The sequence below is a fragment of the Mizuhopecten yessoensis genome, unplaced genomic scaffold (genome assembly GCF_002113885.1).
Source record: "Mizuhopecten yessoensis strain PY_sf001 unplaced genomic scaffold, ASM211388v2 scaffold2781, whole genome shotgun sequence".
Classification (NCBI taxonomy): Eukaryota; Metazoa; Mollusca; class Bivalvia; order Pectinida; family Pectinidae; genus Mizuhopecten; species Mizuhopecten yessoensis.
Window position 1 is genome coordinate 129946 of NW_018404716.1, and position 24429 is coordinate 154374.

The following is a 24429-nucleotide window of genomic DNA, read 5'->3' on the forward strand; positions in this document are numbered from 1 at the left end:
AGGTAACAGTAATCACTGCTGAACAGACCAGGCAATTATCAAGTGACCCCAAAGGGGATATGGACCCACATAAAGGGTATAGGTGAGTGAGCCTTCAACATGACCAAACACTTGATTAAACTGTCTGGTCAAAAGAGAACACAGACGCAACTGCAAACAATTCTTTTGTCAGAGTCACAAAACAGGGGTGGATCCCAGGTGATATGGATGTTGAAATCTTCCAAATTACTAACTTGCAATTTTATGAAGGAATGTTTCACACTTCAAAATTAAGACAGAGATAAATCTGACAAGTTTGCACATTCTATAAACAGCATAAAATTAATATATATGACAATGCCCTTCCTTGACACTCTTCTTGTACAGGAAAACGACAGAACTGTGAGGTTATTAGAGTGTATATGAAAAAGATGCATATGGACAAAAACCGGAACTTCAGATCTCACCAACCTTTGTATCAGAAGTTTGGTGTACTGATATGCTTGTCGCATATGAAGGTGACAAATTAAAACCAAGAGTGAAATCACACCCATTGGGCAATGTATATTCCAAATGTGCATACAAGACCATTTGAAAGTATTGAGGGGAAAAGAAGGCTGATATTTACAGAGAAAGTAAACGTGCAGGATGTCATCCCCTTCTATAAAAGGATTATTTGAAACCATCCAGAGATATATTGTAGCAATGGCATAGAAACAGCCGCAAAACCTCTTAAGGACTTCCAAAATATCAAAGTACACGCTAAAGATAAAACATCTGAGGAACGTTTGTACAAAATTCTGGAGGGTCCAACAGAGAGCAACCCGTTCAAGTGGTAGGGACAGGAAGCCACCTCAGCAGGCCAATTTTGAAAGCAGAAGAGGGGGCCATAGACTCTCCTACCTCTGACCTGAGGTACCAAACAAAGCGTAGCCAAATCTAATTGTTGATTATTGATTGTAGGGCATTTTCAGTGTACATATGCAATACTGATCATTTGTCTGATGAAGGTAATATAGTACATTTTGTATTAGAGTAAGTAATTGAAATAACACTCATTTTACTAGTTGGCCTATTTGAACTTTGAACTCAAATTCGTTCTTCAAATCATTTTGTCAAAGGTCATTCAAGTTAGGTTCCTTTAACCTACACCACTTACTGTTTCATCAATGCTAGTCGGGCCACAACACTTACTGTTTCATCAATGCTAGCCGGGCCACAGCACTTACTGTTTCATCAATGCTAGTCGGGCCACAACACTTACTGTTTCATCAATGCTAGTCGGGCCACAACACTTACTGTTTCATCAATGCTAGCCGGGCCACAGCACTTACTGTTTCATCAATGCTAGTCGGGCCACAACACTTACTGTTTCATCAATGCTAGTCGGGCCACAACACTTACTGTTTCATCAATGCTAACCGGGCTACAACACTTACTGATTCATCATTAATGATATACATTACCTAATATTTCATCAATACATGCAATTACCTATCCAATATTTCATCATTTCAACCCCACACATACTATTTAGTATGCATAACCTTAACTACTTAATATTTCACCAATAACAACCTATACTACCACTTACTATTCCTCAGTGACCGCCACGCTACAACACTTACTATTCCTCAGTGACCGCCTCGCTACAACACTTACTGCTTCATCCTTACAATGACATATTAATGACATACATTACATAATACACACATTTCATTGATACACGTTATAACCTACACAATATCTTACCAATTACAACCAACACATACTATTTCATCAATAACCTTAACCACTTATTTCATCAAGAATAACTCAGCACAATGGTCTTTTTGTTATATTATTTTTATTATCAAATTATGAAACATCAGGAAGGCTGTTGGTCAAGATAAATATACATGTCACCACAGTTGTACAACGACTGGGAAACTACATACAATACTTTCACCAACAACTCATATTTCTTACTACAAAAACAACAACCTACAAGCTGATGGACTTTCTGCAATGTTCATGTCATGCATTTTATAATCAACCATACTCAACTGTTTAACTGTTTTGCAGACATAAAATTTTGGTTGAAGAATATAAATTTGGGTTGAGACAATATGAATTTGACAATGCTGAACTTATTTTGATTGAAAAAGGACTTCAGGTTTTTAATGAAGAGGAACAAATGTATGGAATGATTGCACTGACAAGTCAGATTCAGCCATTTGAGATAAGCAGCCATTTGGAGAGACTGACAACATTAACCTTCTGCTAGGGATACTCGTTCAACAAGATAATAGGTACGGTACTTATTTCTACAAAAGTTGCATACTTTTCACCTAAACAGCTAGTAGGAAGTACAGGTAGACTAGGTGGTAACAATACCAGATAATTACTAAATGTAGCATGTAAATTGTACTAACACTTAGTATCCATTCACTACATCACAATCAAACTATACAGAAATGACACAACACGGATGGTAATTATACTGAAGTTATCTAGGTACGTAAAGTCAATATATTTATATATTCTAATTCTATGTACTAATAAAGTTAGAACAGATCACTAGATAGGTGTTCCACATACCTAAACTTGAGATTCACAAGTTTCTATTTAACTTGATGTAAATATAGGTAAGCAATGCCTTAAATAAATACCTCTATATATACTGTACACTACTTTTATGTACATTAACCAGTAAATACAGTTAAACATTTAATACAGGTCACTTGTACACTTACCGGTAAAAAAACTACATCTGTAACAATCCATTCACACCAAGATACAACTGTCTGTCATCACACAAACATCTATTTCACACCGTAAAACGATGAAATGATCCCTCATCACAAGTATATGTCTGACATTCTCTCACACTCAGAGTCACACGTACATTATATACACCAGTGACAAACTCTTTCATTCATACTCCCAGCTTTGTCCAATCCTCCCCTTACAGCTGGAAATTAAAGCACTTTGTACAGTCACATTCTCCACAAAAATGCTCCTTACTTGACGTCAAGGTGAGTGGAGTTAGCTGATTTGGCAATAGCTTAGTAACATCTACAGGCACACTGGTGGATAGGTAGCTGCTATTTACAGTAATATGTAAGGGTCGTGTAAATCACGGTCACTCATCACACTGTTACTTAACTTGAGTAACATGTCTTCATAAACCAGGATTCAGAAAGAATCACTTAAACCTATACTCATCTCTTTCAGAGTAGATTGTTACCTGTAACCTCTCACGCGGACGACCATTCCGATCAAAGATCTGCCCTGAGGCAACCATTGAATTCATTTTGGCTATCATTGGCTATCGTTGGCTAGCATTGGCTATCATTGGCTATCGTAAGATATTCTTTCTCTTGTTGCATATGTATTCTGTGACTAGCTAGATACAGGATATGGAGGTCCTTCAATGATGAGCTGCAAACCAGACGGTTGTATATACAGTGCCAAGATTAAATAAAGACAATGATCACATGATTGGACTAACATGGTACAGATGTCAGTATTGATGATTTGCTGTAAGTTTCTGTTTCTGTTTATAACACTGTAGCTGGTTCAATCATCAGGAACTAGGTGGTGACTTGTTGTATGGCATGTGTCTCAGAGTATACAGGAACATGTTCTGTTCGTCCAGGTACTTCTGATCCTGAAAAAGTAATTATATCACTCAATGTCTATTTGAATAGAAATCCTAGGACAAATTGTAGACAGCTGGTTTCAACATTTTCCATGTTCCAGTATCAATCTGCCAATTACATCATCACATTATTTATTGCTAGTAAGAATAATAATATCTCTNTTACTAGTAGAGTACTTAATGTGAAAGAAATAGAATTGATCATTGCAATATGAGAAAGATCTGTTTAGTTCTTCCTTTAGCCATTTTGTGTTTATGATCAGTCTCAAAATATAACATGCACAACGAGGGATCAAGGGGAACCTACATATCAAATTTGAGAAAGATCCCTCAAGTTATTCCTGAGAAATAGTACTAACAAACCTTCCATGTCAAAAATCAAAAATGGCTGTCGGTAGGCAATTTTGTTAAACTGATCAGTTTCAAAAGTAAACATGAATAATAAAGGATAGTGATGAACCTGCATTGGCTGGCCCAAAATCAAATTTTGGGGCGAGTAAAATTTTGGCAAGAAATATTTCCACAGCATTTAACATGATGCTTCAGCACATTTAAATTACATTTAACATCACAATGTTTGTCATATGTAAAACAGAATAAAACACTATATTTTTAATTCTTCAACCCTATTTAAAACCTGACATGATCCACTCCATTCAGGTCTTCCCAAAAAAGAAATACACAAAACTCGCACCTCAAAGAAGACGCCCTGACAGTATTTATATAGAAAATCTGAAAAAAAATCATCACATTTTCTAAATCACGGACAGTTCGATTCAAATCGAAGTAATGACAACTGAAAAATGTACTGCCCCCCAGTTAATGTAAAAGGGATTATAATTTCTTTTATTCATAAATTTTTCAACAGCCTAAACTATTTTAGTTGGGCTAGTGACTACTTCACTTTTGACAACTTTTGGTTGACTGTCCATTTCAGGCACTGCTGCACAACAAGGGAACAAGGGGAGCCTTCATGGAAAATTTGAAAAAGATCCCTCCCGTACTTCCCGAGAAATAGCGATAACAAACTTTCACTATCAAAATCCAAGATGGCTGCCTGTCGGCCATGTTGTTGATCCAAGCAGTCTCAAAAGTTGCCCTACACAGCTAAGGACCAAGGGGAACCTACATATGAAATTTGAGAAAGATACCTCAGGTGCTTCTTGAGAAATACCGATAACAAATTTTCACTATCAAAATCCAAAATGGCTGCCTGTCGGGCATGTTGTTTATCTGATCAGTCTCAAAAGTTGCCCTGCACAGCTAAGGACAAAGGGGAACCTACATATGAAATTTGAGAAAGATCCCTCAGGTACTTCTTGAGAAATACCAATAACAAGAATTGTTTAAGGACGGACGCAGGGTGATTTGAATAGCCCACCATCAGATGATGGTGGGCTAAAAATCTAGTTCATTACCAGCAAACACACTAAAGAAAACACATCAATATAGATATCTACAGCAATTTAACCTGGAGTTGTTCACTGAGAAATTTGACTGGTTATGCCTACCTTCATGGCCTCCACCTTCCACATCCGCACTGACCGGTCAGCTTTGATGGTCTCTGTGATTGACTGGACAGAATTCAGCGACATCTGAATTGCTGGATTGGGTACCTGGTGATGTGGCACCGTATGTTGGGGGACTGGGTTGTACCCATTGTTGTACCCATTGCCCAAGTAAGGAGGTGCTACCTGGTTCGTACCCTGTGACATGTTCCCTACCAGCACTGTAAATAATAAATGTCAAAATGTCAATCAGTTGTTCTTTATAAAACATCCTCTGCATTGCTTTTGGAGATTTTGATAAATTTCAGTCCAGGAAGATTTGTCAATTTTTTTTTTATATAAAACATCATATAGAACCAACATTTTTATCTGAACTTGATAATGAACTTCTGTTCGTCACAGTGGTTTCTCTTTGACAAGGAAGCCATGCCTAATCCAAATTGTACCAAACACCTATTTTAATTTTAATTGGTGTACCTTGAGGTGGGCTGATGTGTATGCCATCTCCCCTGGGTGTGCGACAGTTTGGACAGAGCAGTGTAAACCTCAGGTTCTCCACTTCCTTTTTCTCCCTAGACAGACGCAGCTTCTCCTGTGCAAGTCAAATCATAAAACCATTTTTTACTTCTTTTCACAAGCATAAGAGAAACATTGATAACTAGTAGTTTAAGCAATCAACGGATCATTCTAGATCCCCTGAAAACATGAGACAGTTTTAATCCATGTTTTTACCAAAGCAACGTTTTTCAGGTAAACACTTTGAGGTATTATTGTAGCAATATCCATCTACACTGTTCCAACTTAATCTGGATATATTTATATGAAGTTTATAAACCAGTCCTGAAGAAAAGACTGGTTATAAAGATGTAGATACTATAGTTTACTAAGTTGGACCTCTCCTGACCTCAGCAATCTCCTTCTCCTTGACCCGTAGTATTTGGATCTGGTCCTGTATACTGTCCATCCTCAGCTTGTCTTCACTCTCCAGCGAGCGTGCCTCCAGTAGTGCCTGCTCCCCCTCCTCAAACTTCTTCTGGGCCTCCTGTCATACACAAATCAAAGGGAGAAAATAAAGTGAAATTCTACTTTATGTTAACTATCACCCAGGAAACATCCTAACATTCTGGTATGTACTGCAAATCCATTACCACCTAAATAGAATTAACATACAACAGGCCCTGAGGGCCTTTATTGTTTACCTGGGTATTCATGACAAAACACTTTCATTAAAAGTAATGTTACAAATCAAGTAAGTTTCCAAGGAGTGGGGCACCCTGGACTAGTTCTGGTAGCATGAAAACATTTGTCTCTTCATGCCCAACAACCACATATTGCTATAGGGTGGTGACCTCAACTGTTTCTAAATTTTGAACCAAGGACTAAGCATCCATGAGTTTATATGTTCGGCCCTGCCTCTTAGCCTCCAAGAGTGTCAGCCCCTCTAGATGTATAATTCGGTGGATGTTTTCAGTCAAAGTTGTTGAAATTGTGTTACGCTGTTTAGAAAAAGTTGAGAGGAGGAAATTGTTGATGGAAAGATGAATGACAGTGAAGTGCTGGATAAGCTCACCTCAATCTTCAAACCAAGGGAGCTAATAATCCATAATAATATCATGAACAATACATTTTGTTGCAATGTCTTCATTGTATGGCCATATTAAGAACAACTTATTTTGTTATCGACCTAGTATCATGTTTTCTTATATTTTTCCTTTGATGTTGACTGATCAGTCACCACTAACACTACTGTAACATTGTCAGTTGGTTTTATAAGATATTGACCCTCACCATGTACATCTCATCCACCTCCTCAGACTTGGCCTTCAATGTGGCAGCGGTCTCCTCAAAGTCCTCCTGTTTACCTCGCCATCTGTCCTCCTCCCTTTCCAGTTTCCTCTGTTCCTCCCTCACACGGTCCTCTATTCCTTGCAGCTCCTGGCGGCGCTCGAACATCTTATTTTTCTCCCCAGAAATAGCTTTCATAGTGGCTTCATACTCTGCCTTGGCCTGTTAATGTGTCAATTTTTCTTTTTCATTTTCTACATCCTTTAGTGACTATATTCAATTTAGTGAAATGAAAAATATTCTATAATGGGGAAATTCCGAAAACGTAAATAGACCCACATCAGCACATTCAGTCTTCCACTAAGAATGTTTCATAGTCTCTTTGATGACAAATAATCACTTTTACTGAATAAGAAAGCCTTTTTTGTCATCTCTAGTATACATAAAACACTCACATCTCTAGTATACATAAAACACTCACATCTCTAGTATACACAAAACACTCACATGAGCTAATTTCATCTCTAGTATACATAAAACACTCACATCTCTAGTATACATAAAACACTCACATGAGCTAACTTCATGGTGTACTGTTCAGTCTCGTCCTTCTGGATTTGCTGTGTAACGTTAAACTGCATCCGTTCCTCAGCCAGGGACTGTCGCTCACGATGAAGCTGTGACAACAATGACTTCTCATCCTCCAATAGCGATTCCTGAAAAATAAAACTGGCTTTCTTAAATACAGGTTTAAATAAATAATTCAAAATTACTTTTTCAAGCTGGTTCAATGTCTTAACTAGTTGTCAGTTTTAAAATGATTTATTCTTGTTGTTTCTATGCTGACTCTATGACTAGCCTTCACACTACCAGTAGGGTCCTCGTAACGTTCACCTTTACTTACTCTAGTCTTCTCTATATTAGCCCTATCCCTAGCCTGCTGTTCTGTCCAAAGTTGTCGTTCTTCTTCTAGAGCCACTTGTAGACTATGAAGACGATTATGTTCCTGCTTTGCCTTCCATCGTTCCTATAATAGAAATTGATATACTGTGGTAGTCACATGCTAATGAATGTACATAATGATGTTAGCTGTGGCTTGATGGATAACTCTTATTTGCTGACAAAGTGGATGAGGAACAAAACGTTCTGTGGGTTTTTTAATTGAATAATGCAACCTTGTACCCGTATCTTCATTTGGAAGGGATGTGGTGTTTATTGTAATTGGGTCACTCTGATTTTATTTTCATCATATAATTTTTTCATTGACTGAAGTCCAAAATATAGATGGCAGTGGTCTATAAGGTAATTTTGGCACACACCTCTCCTACATGTATCTATATATTAAGTTTGATGATCTTACATGAAATAGTATGGTAGAAAAACCAATGTTTCCTTGACTGAGGGCGGAGTTCAAAAAATAGGTCACTTTCCCTAATGTACCCACTTAAAAAGGCAGACAGACAGGGATGCACTGACAATGGGGAATATTAATTTCCTAATTCATGGAAGTAGTGACATGAATATACTTCTTATAAAAGTTTCAAAATGAAAACTGCTTACAAGTCTGACTTATCCTTAGAAGGTGCCTTGTCAACCCTATTACAACAAAAACCTAAACGTATGTCAAATTGACGAAGACAATTTTTATTAACTGAGATTACTATTAAGCCATTTATCTTTTTTGCAATCCAACTGTTGATCCACCAAATTGTCAATATCAACACTGCTATCTGAGTTATATTCCTGGTCAAGGATTTACCTCGTCCATCTGGCGATTCTGCTCCCGGAGTTGGGCTTCTAGTCGGTTGGTCAGCTCGTTCAATCTCTGACGCTCCGAATCATTGTCTTCCTGCTGCTTGGTCAGTCGCTCCTGTAAAACTGATAAAACAGGTTATGTAAGTTATAACATCTACCTAGGACATATACAAACAAGTGCATAGCATCCTGTTACTTCAAACATATATAGAGAGTTTGAGTTATGAATGTTTTATGAACAACAAGGCAGGATAAACTCTAGTGCCCTTAACAACTAGCTTGTTTACAGCCTTGGTCATTTTGGTTAAATCCAAGCTTGCCTACCACACCTTATATTAAATCAATTACTTAAATAGACCTTGCAGAAATGTTTGCAAGTTTGAAGGACAGGGTCAGTTATAACTGGTAAGCTTTGTCACATATCAGACACAACCCAATATTAGCAAGAAACAGGTGACATACTACAGAAACTTACTGCGCAGTTGCTCATCTTTTGACCTGGTGATGATCTCGCGTTCGTCTAGTCCCTGACTATGCCAGCTGTTGACTTTCATTTGGAGCTCTCCAAGGTCACGAGCATTATTTTCGATGAGTGCCACAGCAGCTACTAAAGACCTGTAACACACAAGTCATATAGCGACCCACTATATAGTACTGACTTACTTTGACGTACATTGCTGTATTGTACTACAGAGACTTTGTGTGGTATTAAGTGACACTGAAAACTTGGTGCTACATTGTATTTAGTGGTTTTGTGTTATAGTGACCTACTCTGTGGAATCAATCTACCGTGACCTACTTTGCAGTATTGAAATAAAAAAGTGACCTACTTTATGCTATTGAGTGATAGTGACCTACTTTGTGGGTAGTGCTCTTACAGTGACCTACTTTGTGGGAATAAGTTACTATGACCTACTTTGTAGTATCGTGGGATGTGGCAGCAGCCTCTATTTGTTGGTCCTTGGCCTGTTTCAGTAGTTGTAAAGACTTGTTGTGATCCTCTTTTAATTCTGCTAAGATGTTTCTGAAATACATTTTCATTATATTATATGTATTATGGGAACATTAAAACAATTTTGCTTTTTTGGAGACTCTAAAGGAGACTTAATAATGGCAAGAATTGCTAATTGACCTTAAACCTAAGTTAGACTACTAATTGGCACTTTAAACTAGTATAATATTCTTCTAATGCAGACCTTTGTCAATACTTTTCATTGCCCTGATCTTATAAATTCAATGTACAATTGCCTCTGTCTGAGTATTTGATTACCTGGCGGTCTGTTAGCATTTACCTATGAGTCTGTTAAATGTTTACCTGTGAGTCTGTTTGATGTTTACCTGTGAGTCTGTTAGCATTTACCTATGAGTCTGTTTAATGTTTACCTGTGAGTCTGTTTGATCTTATCCAGCTCTTCTGCGTGATTCCGTTCTAGCTCCTCTATCCTGCGGTACAACTGAGCGTTAATGTTGGCCTTGTCTTCCTCTAGACTCCGTATCCGGGACATATGTTGATTCACCATCTGATCATTTTCATCCCTTAGTCTGCAGAATACAACAGAATTTATTAAGCACACCTGTCTAGTATAAACATACCTGTCTACTATAAACATACCTGTCTTCTGTAACATACCTGTCTACTATAAACATACATGTCTACTATAACATACCTGTCTACTATAACAAACCTGTCTACTATAACATACCTGTCTACTATAAATATACCTGTCTACTATAAACATACATGTCTCCTATACAAATACCTGTCTACTATACCTGTCTACTATAAACATACCTGTCTACTATAAACACACCTGTCTACTATACCTGTCTACTATAAATATACCTGTCTACTATAAACATACATGTCTCCTATAAACACACCTGTCTACTATAACATACCTATCTACTATACCTGTCTACTATAACATACCTGTCTACTTTACCGTCTACTATTAACATACCTGTCTACTATAACATACCTGTCTACTATAACACACCTGTCTAATATAAACATACCTGTCTACATACTTTAAACATACCTGTCTAGTATAAACATACCTGTCTAGTATAAACATACCTGTCTACTATAACACACCTGTCTAATATAAACATACCTGTCTACTATAACACACCTGTCTAATATAAACACCTGTCTACTACACACCTGTCTAATATAAACACCTGTCTACTACACACCTGTCTACTATAAACATACATGTCTAGTATATAACCAACCTGCCTATTATAACATACCTGTCTCCTATAACATACCTGTCTACTATAACATACCTGTCTACTATGAACACACCTGTCTACTATAAACACACCTGTCTACTATCACATACCTGTCTACTATAACATACCTGTCTACTATAAAACACCTGTCTAATATAAACATACCTGTCTACTATAACACCTGTCTAATATAAACATACCTGTCTACGTACTATAAACATACCCGTCTTCTATAAACATACCTGTCTAGTATAAACATACCTGTCTAGTATAAACATACCTGTCTACTATAACACACCTGTCTACTATAAACATACATGTCTAGTATATAACCAACCTGCCTATTATAACATACCTGTCTACTATAAACAAACCTGTCTACTATAAACACACCTGTCTACTATAAACACACCTGTCTTCTATAAACACACCTGTGTCCTATAACATACCTGTCTACTATAACATACCTGTCTACTATGAACACACCTGTCTACTATAAACAAACCTGTCTACTATCACATACCTGTCTACTATGACAAACCTGTCTACTATGAACACACCTGTCTACTATAAACACACCTGTCTACTATAAACACACCTGTCTACCATGACATACCTGTCTACTATGAACACACCTGTCTACTATAAACATACCTGTCTACTATAACACACCTGTCTACTATAAACACACCTGTCTACTATGACATACCTGTCTACTATGAACACACCTGTCTACTATAAACATACCTGTCTACTATAACACACTTGTCTACTATAAACATACCTGTCTACTATAACATACCTGTCTACTATACTTTTATTTGTTCCTTCTATATGCTTCATTCTGCTCCTACAAAAAAGAAATTTATCTATTACACATGTTTTATATATATTTTTAAGGAAAATGTTTTATTGACATAAACAAGTCTTGTAAATCTACAATAACCACACTAGAATCCCTTGGGTCTGTATAGTTTCACCACTGAGGAGGATGCTTTCCAGTCCGTGACATGTCAGTGACCATCCACGTTTATTTCTATTTTCAAGGTTTCAATATCATTTTATTATTTCCCCAGAACATTCTTCACCTTTCGATTGTTACTTTTATTCATGTGTTTTAGTAACATTCAAATATATAGACATAACATGCTTCCTTTGTTTTGGTATATGTATTTGATTACGTTTTATTTTTTTCCCTACATGATCCATTTTGCTGAGAGCAGTACTGAGTTGCATATTGGTACAATTATTTTGTATTGATCTGAATGAAATCAAGTATATCATTTATAGTACTGAAATCTATTTTTCACAATTAGATATATACACTTTGTTATGTATGATCACATACCAAGTGCATGATTCTTTTATTACATCACATAAGTCCTATATTCTTTGCATTTTTGAAGTGTCTTTGTTACCAACTTACTTTTAATACTTTAATTGATAATTTCTTTGGGTATTATTTTTCTGTCAGTACTATCTATATTTTCCATATTTCTCTGATCTGCTTTGGCTCCACTCCGTCCTTAAATGACCATAGCTGTTGGTAGGACGTTAAACAGTACTAAACCAAACTCCACTCCCTGATTCCGTATGTGGTAGACTGGGGGTTGGTGTAAGGGAGTACAATGTTTACTTACATAGATACTTCAGAGATTAGGGGAACAGCACAGGCTTCAGGATAAGATGAGTATACCCTGCTATCATACCCAGTTGAAGTCTAATAGTTAATGTATCAGTGTAATGAGTTTTACCCACCTGTATGAATTTTCCACAGCCTCTATCTCCTCCTCAGAACGTCGCTTTGTAGAATCAAGAATTGACTGAACGTAATCTCTCTCAATCTCAAGCTTCCGAATCTGTCAAATTTGTCAAGAAGAAATGATAGTAAAAAGTTTTGTAAACTTTTTCCCTTCAACAATGTTTAAATTAGAAGATGTTTTTTATATCTGCCTAGTCTGTTTATTTGCCGATTTATGTGAGACATTGCTCGCCTGAGCAATGTCTCACATAAATCGGCAAATAAAATAACATCTAAAGTGGTCAATTAAAGAACCTAGAATTTGATAACGTTGACATTACAAGCTTCAACAACTTTAAGGGACATGTAACAAGTATTTAATTACCTTACCCTCAGCCATCATAGATACAGTATCAATATTTACCTTACCCTCAGCCATCACAGATACAGTATTAATATTTACCTTAACTTCAGCCATCACAGATACAGTATTAATATTTCCCTTACCCTCAGCCATCATAGATACAGTAAGAATAATTACCTTACCCTCAGCCATCATAGATCCAGTATCAATATTTACCTTCCCCTCAACCATCATAGATACAGTATCAATATTTTCCTTACCCTCAGCCATCATAGATACAGTATTATTATTTACCTTCCCCTCAGCCATCATAGATACAGTATTATTATTTACCTTCCCCTCAGCCATCATAGATACAGTATTAATATTTACCTTAACCTCAGCCATCACAGATACAGTATTAATATTTACCTTACCCTCAGCCATCATAGATACAGTATCAATATTTACCTTACCCTCAGCCATCATAGATACAGTATCAATATTTACCTTACCCTCAGCCATCATAGATACAGTATCAATATTTACCTTACCCTCAGCCATCATAGATACAGTATAATATTTTAGTTACTTCAGCCTCAGACTTCATGCCACTTTGAGAATGAATAGGCAATTTCATCTAAACCTTAAAGAGTCTTAAATAGGCAGATAATCAATTTGATTGAACAACAAGATTTCCTTACCTTGGCCTCAGCCTCCATAAGAGACTTTGGTGGATCTGTCAGCATCACACTTGTGCCAACACCCAAGCCTGTCAGCGGAGAAACACCAAACACAGAGGGTGCACTCGACACCGGGGTCTGCAATATCAGGTCATATAGTCAACAGGACAGAATTACAATATCACTTTTCTCTGTTTTTATTGAATAATTTTAAATAAAACAAGTCTAATTAGCATTGAAAAAGAAAAGCCTGCTTCAAGTTAAATAAAGAATACTGATTAACAAGATTTATATACCAGAATGTTTTGCCCACTTGAACTGACCTTGAGTGAGACTTCATACTGTGTCTGAAGGTCAGTCATCATCTGCTGGAGTTGTGACTGCTGCTGGAAGAACTGCTGTTGTTGTAATGCTGCCTGTTGTTGCTGTTGTTGTTGAATTGCTGCCTTTTGTTGTTGTTGCATAGCTGTGTGTTGTTGAATTTGTGCTTGCTGTTGTTGTTGCTGCATGGCTGCCTGTTGTTGCTGTACCCTTGTTTGTTGCTGACCGTGGACTTGTTGGGAAGGTGGTTGATGGAACAAGTGCTGCATAGCCTGACAATTAGGATAACACTCAAAGGTAAAATCAGGATGATGAATCAATTACTACGATGTTTATTAGATCCCAAAATTTCCTACGCTTTTTTCTAGATCACAATTTTTTTTTCTGTTAAGAGGTTTAATCTCATGGTAATATGTTGTTTTGAATATTAAAGAATAGCATGTTCATTGATAAGACTGGACCAAAACAATTTAAAGACTGATAATCTGCCACAAACTATCATTATAAATATTTTCAAACTATTATAATTATAATTTATAACTTGAACACTATTTTGAGTTGTTTGATCTGTGAGTCCCTGCGAAATGAAACCATGTAGATCTGTTAAAATGTGAGTCTCTGTAACCTGAAATCAGTTATATTAATTTGCGAGTCCTTGTGTGCCAAGACCATTTATTTTTGTTTACCTGCAGGTCACTGTGAACTAAAACCATGTAAATTTGTTTACTTGCAGGTCACTGTGAACTAAAACCATGTTAATTTGTTTACCTGCAGGTCTCTGTGAACTAAAACCATGTTAATTTGTTGACCTGCGAGTCCCTGTGAACTAGAACCATGTTAATTTGTTTCCCTGCGGGTCTCTGTGAACTAGAACCATGTTAATTTGTTTACCTGCAGGTCACTGTGAACTAAAACCATGTAAATTTGTTTACCTGCAGGTCACTGTGAACTAAAACCATGTAAATTTGTTTACCTGCAGGTCACTGTGAACTAAAACCATGTAAATTTGTTTACTTGCAGGTCACTGTGAACTAAAACCATGTTAATTTGTTTACCTGCGGGTCCCTGTGAACTAAGACTATAGCGCTAGCTACGAGTTCACTTTCTCTAACAAAACGATGTTTATTTATTTACCTGCGGGTCCCTGTGAACTTCAGGCTCATTTCCTTTCTGACCTTTGTCAAAACTGAAGAAATTAGTCTGAACTGCGGTATCTGGTGATTTCTGTTGAGGTGAACCAAAATAATCGGTCTGACTGTCCAAATTTTCAAGCTGACCGATTTGTGTGGACAGGGGGACCCTAGGACTCCCTAGTGACAAAATGGCTTTTTCTTCCTCTACAACTGTAAATAACCATTTTATCATGAAATCCTTATCTAATATTTTTCCCATTATAAAACATAATAAAGTCCCTAAACCTTATGTTGTTACGACTTCCATCCTTGTTTTTACCAGAAACAAGCCACAGTAATTGTGAACTTTATGTAATGTGCTCTGCTATCTATACTAAATAGCAGACAATAAGATCAGTAGGGTGTGTTTACCTCCCTTAGGGTGCAAAGAGTTTAAGAGCTAGCTTATTTGTGTGGAATTGTAAGTTTGTAAAAGACATCAGCAACATATTTTAAGATTTTCATTGAAGGACTGGTAGAATAGAAGCAAATATGTTGTTTTCATATTCTGTTTTATATTATTTAAACAGTATTAATTATGATTTTTGATTTTTGATGTCCTTTTGATAAAAGTAACTGGCTATGAGTCTATAACATCCCTGAAGTGTAAATGATATGTTCATACCTTTCTTACTCTCTCCTGATTTTGATGGTAGTCCACGGTCAAAGAATGGACTGCTGAGAACCAAAAATAGAAAGCTTGATAGTGTTTATCTCAACACATAGAAATAGGAAAATATGGTATACAACAGCAATTAACAAACGAAAATTACGTACAATTCTAATACGAAAGAAGAGTCCAAAGGCCTTAACAGTCACCGGAGATATAATACAACTGTTGTGGTGGTATGTGTTGTCGTGATGTGACAAAAATGTACATATAATCCAAATATTGCTTTTTTACAATAGAATCAGTGATGTGATGCTCGGGGGTGACCAACATTTATCATATATATACTCTGTATACCATTTACATATATTTACATATATATATACTATATGACCTTGAGAAGTGAAATTCACAATTTTGATAAAGCATCTCACTCAGGACCGTTTCACCTATGAACAGTACATTATTTAATTCTATAATATCTTGATCTGAAGAAGAAGATTGATGAACTTTTAGATGATTTGACCCTTTTGGGCCCCACCCCTCGGGCCTTAGTGAGCCAGGGTCTTAATTTCCATACCATCATACTGCAATTACATGAGAATAATTCCAACCAAGTTTTAATTGTTTTCCTCTGAAAATAAAGAAATTATGCTCAAAGTGTTTTTCGGTATAACTGTACCTCCTCCACTTTTGTTCTTAATATTATCCATTAAGAGTATTTAATTCTAGTATATTTGTGTCTGAAGATAAAAATTGCTGAAACTTTAGACAATTTAGGTTCCTCAGGTCCCTGGGGATAAGATCCATCAAATTCACAATATCGGTTTTTCCTTTTGCCAGAGAACCTTCCTACAAAATTTTACTGATATCTGATCAGAGGTTTGGAGAAGTAGTTCAAAAATTAATGTGAATTGTTTAAGGATGCATGATGACGGACAAAAGGCAATTGCAATAGGTCAACTGAGACTAAAAACTATCTCTATTCTTAACAGTACTTTGTCGTACTGGTATGTGATCATTTAAGATACAAGAAGGATAAAATTTATTTAATGTCAATATGGTGTAAAACAAATAAAATTAGCTCTGAAGAGCATTGCACTGTTAAAATATTTAAGCCAGGACAAAGATGTAGAAACATGAATTATACCACATAGTGAAGCCTTATGTTCCACAAATGCCACTCTACATTGTAGGCATACATTTTCATTATCATCTACTGCAGTCAAATAAAAAAGGTTTCTCAATCATAATACTTAAACCTTTTAGTGTAAATATCTGAACTGTTTGAAGTGAAGCGATATTTTCTTTTTCTATTATAAGAATAAAATCCTTGAAGAATCCAATCTACCTAGGCTATAGTGCTGTGTACAGTCGCCAAACTTCAACTATAGAAATACTCTGCAGATTGTCTGTTTTACATTGATACCAGGTATAACTTATCTAAACTAAGTCGAGTCGAAAACAATTTTGGCTAATTAAGTTTTTATACATTAGTGTCATTTCAAACTACATTTACTAGTTAGTAAAGGAGGATATCAATATAATAGATGTCATAACCGGTAATGCATGATGCGCGAAGCAATACTATGTACATGTATTTGTTTCTATCAAGACAAGAACATTTTCACAATGTCAAGTAATAAGGTTTTAGAACTTTTCTCAAAGAATCCAGTGATTTGAGATGGATAATTTAGAGGAACATGTACCTTGTGTCTGGTTTAGAAGGACCTGTGGAGAAAAGATCTGCCATTTTCTCCTCAGTAGTTCTCACAGATCCACCAAATGTTGGTGCCTTTGTTTTTGATCTAAAAATCAACATTTTAAAGAAGCTACATTAGACAAAATTTTGAGAAAATACAGACTTTACATGTGAAGGGTGAAATTCACACTGGGCAAATACAGATTTTACATGTGAAGAGTGAAATTCACACTGGGCAAATACTGATTTTACATGTGAAGGGTGAAATTCACACTGAGCAAATACAGATTTTACATATGAAGGGTGAAATTCACATTGGACAAATACAGATTTTTACATGTGACGGGTGAAATTCACACTGGGCAAATACATATTTTACATGTGAAGGGCAAAAATTTCATTGGGCAAATATTTCGTGGTATATAGTAATACAGATCTCTCCCTTCAAGGTAAAATTATATATACTGGTACTTGCATTTTGTGAAGAGTGTAGTTTTCCTTCAAAATATATCAATATCGGACTTTTATCTTCCATTTTTCATAAAGAAACATTTCTTGAAATTTTCTTAAAATTGGATTTAAGACAATTTCTTAAAAGATAATCTATGTTCAAATAATCCCTCAAAATTCTTTGTGACCTTTGCAGGATGAAATGCAATTGTACATCCTTCCAAATACTCTAAGAACCACAACAGAAACACAAAGAATCACAAGAGGAACAAACAACCTTACTTGATAAGTGCATCAAGATCAATCTCTTTCCCCAGCCCCAGGTAATCGTTTTCTCCACTGTCGGTCAGGCTGTCCTGCTGTTTGGAGCCTTTCTCTTCTGTCTTCTCTCCTGTCAATTTTAGATCCTCCTTGGGTTCTGATGGTGGACTGATTGATACATCAGCCATGAATGCTGGGTCATCAGCCATGTTATCTTGTTTTAACTTTTCCAACCAATCCATTGGATCAGACTTGGCCTTGGACACTTGTTGCTCAGTCTGCCCGGACCTGGTTGGTCCTGTGCTGCTTGTTGCAGGTTTGGGAGTGGATTTCTCTGGTGTGGTTGGTTTGATGGCAGGCTTACTAGCAGTCATGTCCATCCACTCCATGTCATCAGGTTTCTTAGTGGCGGGGGATCGTCCCCGGGAAGGCGGACGCTCACTTATACCAAAGATGTCATCCTCATCTTGGAACCTTTAATTTAAATGAGTTCATATGTAAATAGTGTTGTTGGATCAATAAATCAATCTGTCAACACAAAACTTTAATTTTTACCTTTCTCAAGTTAGTCATTTACATTTAAGTCTAAACTTTAGTATGACATAACAGATCTGGTGTGTTTTATTGCATATTTTAATTCTTTATAGTTATTTCAGTCTGTGAAGGGGACAAGCTATTTAAACAGTGATAATGACCTGACAGATCGGCGTGAGTTAGGTCGTGACCCCTGGGTAGATGCAGCTGAGGGCTGGTATGATCCAAACAGGAAATCGTCTTCCTCATCTGTATACAGAAACGAATCGGGCATATCTCAGAAATTTTTGACACAAAAGTTAGATTTTTTTTTGTTGGCCATCATACCAACACTTATTATATGGATAGTGATAACAAAACATAATATTAATGCTGAAGTTTAAAATATATGTTTCAAAAAAGTGTTTTGTAATAAAACATCTTGATGCATTTTACCTCGGAGAACTTACAGAATTCTTTTAAACTTTCTAGACATAAGCCTTTGATACATACCCTCAGCATTTTTGGTATATTTTTTATCAAGAACAAACTCCCGTCTCTCTTTATTTGTATCTAGGTGTTTGGAGACAGTATCTTTGCCTAGAAGTTTATCAAAAATCGCTTTGGCTGGCTGGTCATCATCCTCATCAGGGAGGGAACGCGCCTTAGCTGCTGGTGTGGATGGCTTGTCATCAATACCTAAATTACCGAGGAGGTCGTCATCGTCATCACTGAACAGACCAGCATCCGACTTCCGTCTTGTTGGTATAGGATCTTTTCTGACAGGAGTAGGATCTTTTCTGACAGGGGTTGGATCTTTTTTTACCGGGGTTGGATCCTCTCTTCTCACTGGTTCCTCCTTACGAGGCGAGGCTGCTTACAGTATAGAATGGTACACACTGGTGAAGGACATTCACATCTCCAATACACTGTATATTACTGTATCATATACAAGTTCAATGTTTTTAATAACTGTGTGTAGTATTTAGTATTTAATTGTTTTTTTCCATTATTCTGATATTTGGATCTTCCAAGGTGTTAATTATAAACAAAGTCAGTGTGAGAATATTTTTAACGTTAAACTGTTAACAACATAACTCTACTTAATTACTATGTAATCTACATAATAATACAATGTATACTGATTTTCTTATGATGAAAATGAGTTTCAAAACTTGACAGAGATGTATAATAAGCTGACCTGGTTTTGTTATTTCCTCTGCGACTGGCTCAGACTTACTTCCACCACTCCTGGTAGGAGGACGGTCGTACACATTCCGTCGTGGAGATTCTACTGAAAACAGGCAAGGCCACATCAAACTGATTAGTCATTTCTTTGTCTCTTTTAAATCTAATCTTTCTATAAATTTTCTTTTTACTATTCATTTTGGATTATTTTTGCAAGGTTGTCAAATAATTATATATTAAATATATTTTTGTACAAGTATTAGAATGAGTATTTATTTTTAATTCTCAGAATACGGAAAAAGAAACATCATGGCAAGGACTAAAGGATGGTTGGTTCATACATGTATGACTGACAGGTAAAGATTTCTCTGTTAAAACTTGTAATTAAATTGTGATGTGGCCATGCTTACAGATACACAGATAATCATATACATTCAGGTGTTTGTGATGTATTTGAACAAACATCCTGAGACCAGCTGTCCTAAACATGTGTGACCTCAGGATATATTACAGATCCTAAAACAGAACAATATCTCTAGGGATTTTCTCTGTGTCTTTGTGTATGTAAAATTATCCTAAAACAATATGACATTCAAAAACCTTAAACTGTCCAACAAGAGAAATGTTTCCCCCCAGTTAGTGTTCACCCACTACGGGCATTTTTGGCTGATATCCTTGCATGGACAACATGAGAACCAAGTTAACAGAGAGTTAATGTCTGCCTGCATTAAAGGCTGGCCCATACAAACAAAGCATACTGACCCTTTTCTTTTTCAGGAGGTGGTGGCGTGTCTTCTGATGACCTCTGTTTTTTTAACACTGACTTTTTTGGTTTTGCTGCCCACGACACTGAATCCTCGTCATCACTGAGAAGGCCTGCCAGGGGGTCCTCTTCATCAAACTCTGAAAAACGTACAAAGTGTTTAAAACCATCACCAAAAGGAGCAAGAGATAAAACAAGTGCTGTCGGAGGAAAAGTTCACTATTCTGGTAGTAATATTGGTTTATATTCCTCATTTGAACCCAACCCCAAAACCCCTGAACTAAGTGTGAAAGAATTTATATATGTATTCTATATCTATGATATCACAAAGACAAAACAAAAACATTATATTTGGATTAAAACAAATAACCTCTGGAGAGCTTTTTGCCGTCATACCATGCTGTGTTGTAACATTGAACTGACCTGTGAGCTATTAAGGTAGCTGTGGTTATATGATGGGTATTATAATAGTATTATAGATACTAACCTCCAAAATCATACTTGGCTTTGGCTTTTGGTACAGTTCCAGGTCTTTCAGCAGAGTGGACACCAGGCCTCAGAGACTCTGATGCAGAACCAATATCTAAAACAAAGTTACAAAGTTTAATTTTAAGACTGATGCAGAACCAATATCTAAAATAAAGTTACAAAGTTTAATTTAAGCACTGCAATGAATCTTTAAACATTTCAGAATATGGTGCAACTCAGTTCCATATATATTTTTATATACTTTATATTTTTCTTTCATTTCTGAGTGTGTAAGAAAGATCTGTACACGGTGTCACTGTTTATACCTACCTGTCATTTTACCAGTGTCAGTGTTTGTACCTACCTGTCATTTTACCAGGTGTCAGTGTTTGAACCTACCTGTCATTTTACCAGATGTTAGTGTTTGTACCTACCTGTCATTTTACCAGGTGTCAGTGTTTGTAACTACCTGTCATTTCACCAGGTGTCAGTGTTATTAACTACCTGTCATTTCACCAGGTGTCAATGTTTGTACCTACCTGTCATTTTACCATGTGTCAGTGTTTGTAACTACCTGTCATTTCACCAGGTGTCAATGTTTGTACCTACCTGTCATTTTACTAGGTGTCAGTGTTTGTTCCTACCTGTCATTTCACCAGGTGTCAGTGTTTGTACCTACATGTCATTTTACCAGGTGTCAGTGTTTGTAACTTCCTGTCATTTCACCAGGTGTCAGTGTTTGTACCTACATGTCATTTTACCAGGTGTCAGTGTTTGTAACTTCCTGTCATTTCACCAGGTGTCAGTGTTATTAACTACCTGTCATTTCACCAGGTGTCAGTGTTTGTACCTCCCTGTCATTTTACCAGATGTCAGTGTTTGTCCCTACCTGTCATTTCACCAGGTGTCAGTGTTTGTACCTACATGTCATTTTACCAGGTGTCAGTGTTTGTAACTTCCTGTCATTTCACCAGGTGTCAGTGTTTGTACCTACATGTCATTTTACCAGGTGTCAGTGTTTGTAACTTCCTGTCATTTCACCAGGTGTCAGTGTTATTAACTACCTGTCATTTCACCAGGTGTCAATGTTTGTACCTACCTGTCATTTTACCAGGGTCAGTGTTTGTACCTACCTGTCATTTTACCGGGTGTCAGTGTTTGTAACTACCTGTCATTTCACCAGGAGTCAGTGTTTGTACCTACCTGTCATTTCACCAGGTGTCACTGTTTGAACCTACCTGTCATTTTACTAGGTGTCAGTGTTTGTTCCTACCTGTCATTTCACCAGGTGTCAGTGTTTGTACCTACATGTCATTTTACCAGGTGTCAGTGTTTGTAACTTCCTGTCATTTCACCAGGTGTCAGTGTTTGTACCTACATGTCATTTTACCAGGTGTCAGTGTTTGTAACTTCCTGTCATTTCACCAGGTGTCAGTGTTTGTACTTACCTGTCATTTTACCAGGTGTCAGTGTTTGTAACTTCCTGTCATTTCACCAGGTGTCAGTGTTTGTACCTACATGTCATTTTACCAGGTGTCAGTGTTTGTACCTGCCTGTCATTTTACCAGGTGTCAGTGTTTGACCCTCCCTGTCATTTTACCAGATGTTAGTGTTTGTACTTACCTGTCATTTTACCAGGTGTCAGTGATTGTACCTACCTGTCATTTCACCAGGTGTCACTGTTTGAACCTACCTGTCATTTTACTAGGTGTCAGTGTTTGTTCCTACCTGTCATTTCACCAGGTGTCAGTGTTATTAACTACCTGTCATTTCACCAGGTGTCAGTGTTATTACCTACCTGTCATTTCACCAGGTGTCAGTGTTTGTACTTACCTGTCATTTTACCAGGTGCAGAGCCAGGTTTGTAGTCTGGTATAGGTGTTGGTGAGATGGATCTTGAAGTTGCTGCTGCTGCAGTTCTCCTTTTACCACTGCCTGTGCGTGAGCTTGATATTCCTGTAGGACTAGTGGGTGTTTCTATTTTGGTCGGTGAGGACACACGGGCTGCTGGAGATGCACCTCTGTTGACAGTGCTTGGCCCTGTAGGGGAGGTAACTCTGGCTTGTGGAGATGTGGCCCTGGGGGTAGTGTTGCGAGCAGATCTAGGAGTGCTACCCCGCCGGGGGGTATTATGTTTGCTTGATCTCTCACTAGTTCCCTTAACGCTGCCTTTTTTCTTAATGGATCCACCAAAAAGGTCAGCATCCATGTCCTCCAGGTCCTAGGGAGAAAAGTCACACATCCTGACAATTAAATCACTTATAAAGGTGAAATCTACAGGTGAGAAAAATCACACATCTTCACCATTAAATCTCCTACAAAGGTGAAATCTACAGGTGAGAAAAGTCACATATCTTCACCATTAAATCTCTTACAAAGGTGAAATCTACAGGTGAGAAAAGTCACACATCCTCATCATTAAATCTCTTACAAAGGTGAAATCTACAGGTGAGAAAAGTCGCACATCCTTACTGCCACATCTCTAATAAAGGTCAAATCACAAGGCTCACATGAATATATGACAATAATATTAAATGTTATGCCGCGTACTTTGTAAAACAGTAAATTTCTGATGAAGGCAAAGGTGTTTAAATAATGCCTGTGGATTATTGATGAGAATGTCTGGAGATGTTTATCACTGTATCCCCCACTTACCACCTGTTACATACTCTATGCCAGCTTTCATCTTCAAACTTATGTTTATATCAAAATCAATAATGTTCAACAATGAAACAGTTTTCTGTCCTATGCTGTGCCGCATATTAACCCCTTTGAGTTTGCTGTGCCATTAACTGTTAATGGTAATGGAATGCATTGTCATGGTTCAGTACATGCAAATTCACAATTTAACCCTTAGAAGGAAATTTGATGTGCTTCCAGTCATTATATATTATAACCTTAGGTGTTCCATTGATGTGTTAAAACTAGTCAGCACAACCATACTGAAACACAGATCATTCTCATGTTAGTATGTTTATTATTGTACCTGAAGTGGGACTAACACGACAATTTTATGGATGATTTGATGACCCTCGGGTGAAAATAATATTGTATACATTATAACTAATAACTGGTATCACTTTAATTCAATATCCCCTATAATCTTACAAAAGTAAAATTGAACTTAGACTCTAAGAAAAGATAATAATAACAATTTGAGGTTCTTATATATATACCGCTTTATCACCACCTAGTTTGTAGGTCGTCTCAAAGCAGTTCACAAATTATTATCTGTGGTCATAGGGCCTTTTGCAACCAGCCAATATCTTTCTCAACTCCCTTGGGAGCATACAGCCGGTGCTGCCATTT

General features: G+C 36.9%; 1 protein-coding gene across 1 annotated transcript in view; it reads right to left on the reverse strand.

Annotated features, from left to right (window-relative positions):
- Positions 1-1814: 1814 nt before the first annotated feature.
- LOC110446545 (fas-binding factor 1-like) overlaps positions 1815-24429 on the reverse strand; it is a 28552-nt gene continuing 5937 nt past the window's right edge. The window contains exons 7-31 of the mRNA XM_021491741.1: positions 22954-23341; positions 21140-21235; positions 20652-20792; positions 19903-19995; positions 19215-19574; positions 18884-18971; positions 18210-18662; positions 17485-17583; positions 15791-15843; positions 15128-15336; positions 13996-14265; positions 13694-13810; positions 12664-12764; positions 11708-11755; positions 10054-10212; positions 9587-9694; positions 9146-9285; positions 8675-8793; positions 7820-7942; positions 7488-7631; positions 6919-7137; positions 6035-6172; positions 5608-5722; positions 5134-5351; positions 1815-3631 (exon numbers count right to left, since the gene is read on the reverse strand). Coding sequence (XP_021347416.1) covers positions 3548-3631; positions 5134-5351; positions 5608-5722; positions 6035-6172; positions 6919-7137; positions 7488-7631; positions 7820-7942; positions 8675-8793; positions 9146-9285; positions 9587-9694; positions 10054-10212; positions 11708-11755; positions 12664-12764; positions 13694-13810; positions 13996-14265; positions 15128-15336; positions 15791-15843; positions 17485-17583; positions 18210-18662; positions 18884-18971; positions 19215-19574; positions 19903-19995; positions 20652-20792; positions 21140-21235; positions 22954-23341 — 4083 coding nt within the window. The 3' untranslated portion in view covers positions 1815-3547. The remainder of the gene's footprint in view (positions 3632-5133; positions 5352-5607; positions 5723-6034; positions 6173-6918; positions 7138-7487; positions 7632-7819; positions 7943-8674; positions 8794-9145; positions 9286-9586; positions 9695-10053; positions 10213-11707; positions 11756-12663; positions 12765-13693; positions 13811-13995; positions 14266-15127; positions 15337-15790; positions 15844-17484; positions 17584-18209; positions 18663-18883; positions 18972-19214; positions 19575-19902; positions 19996-20651; positions 20793-21139; positions 21236-22953; positions 23342-24429) is intronic.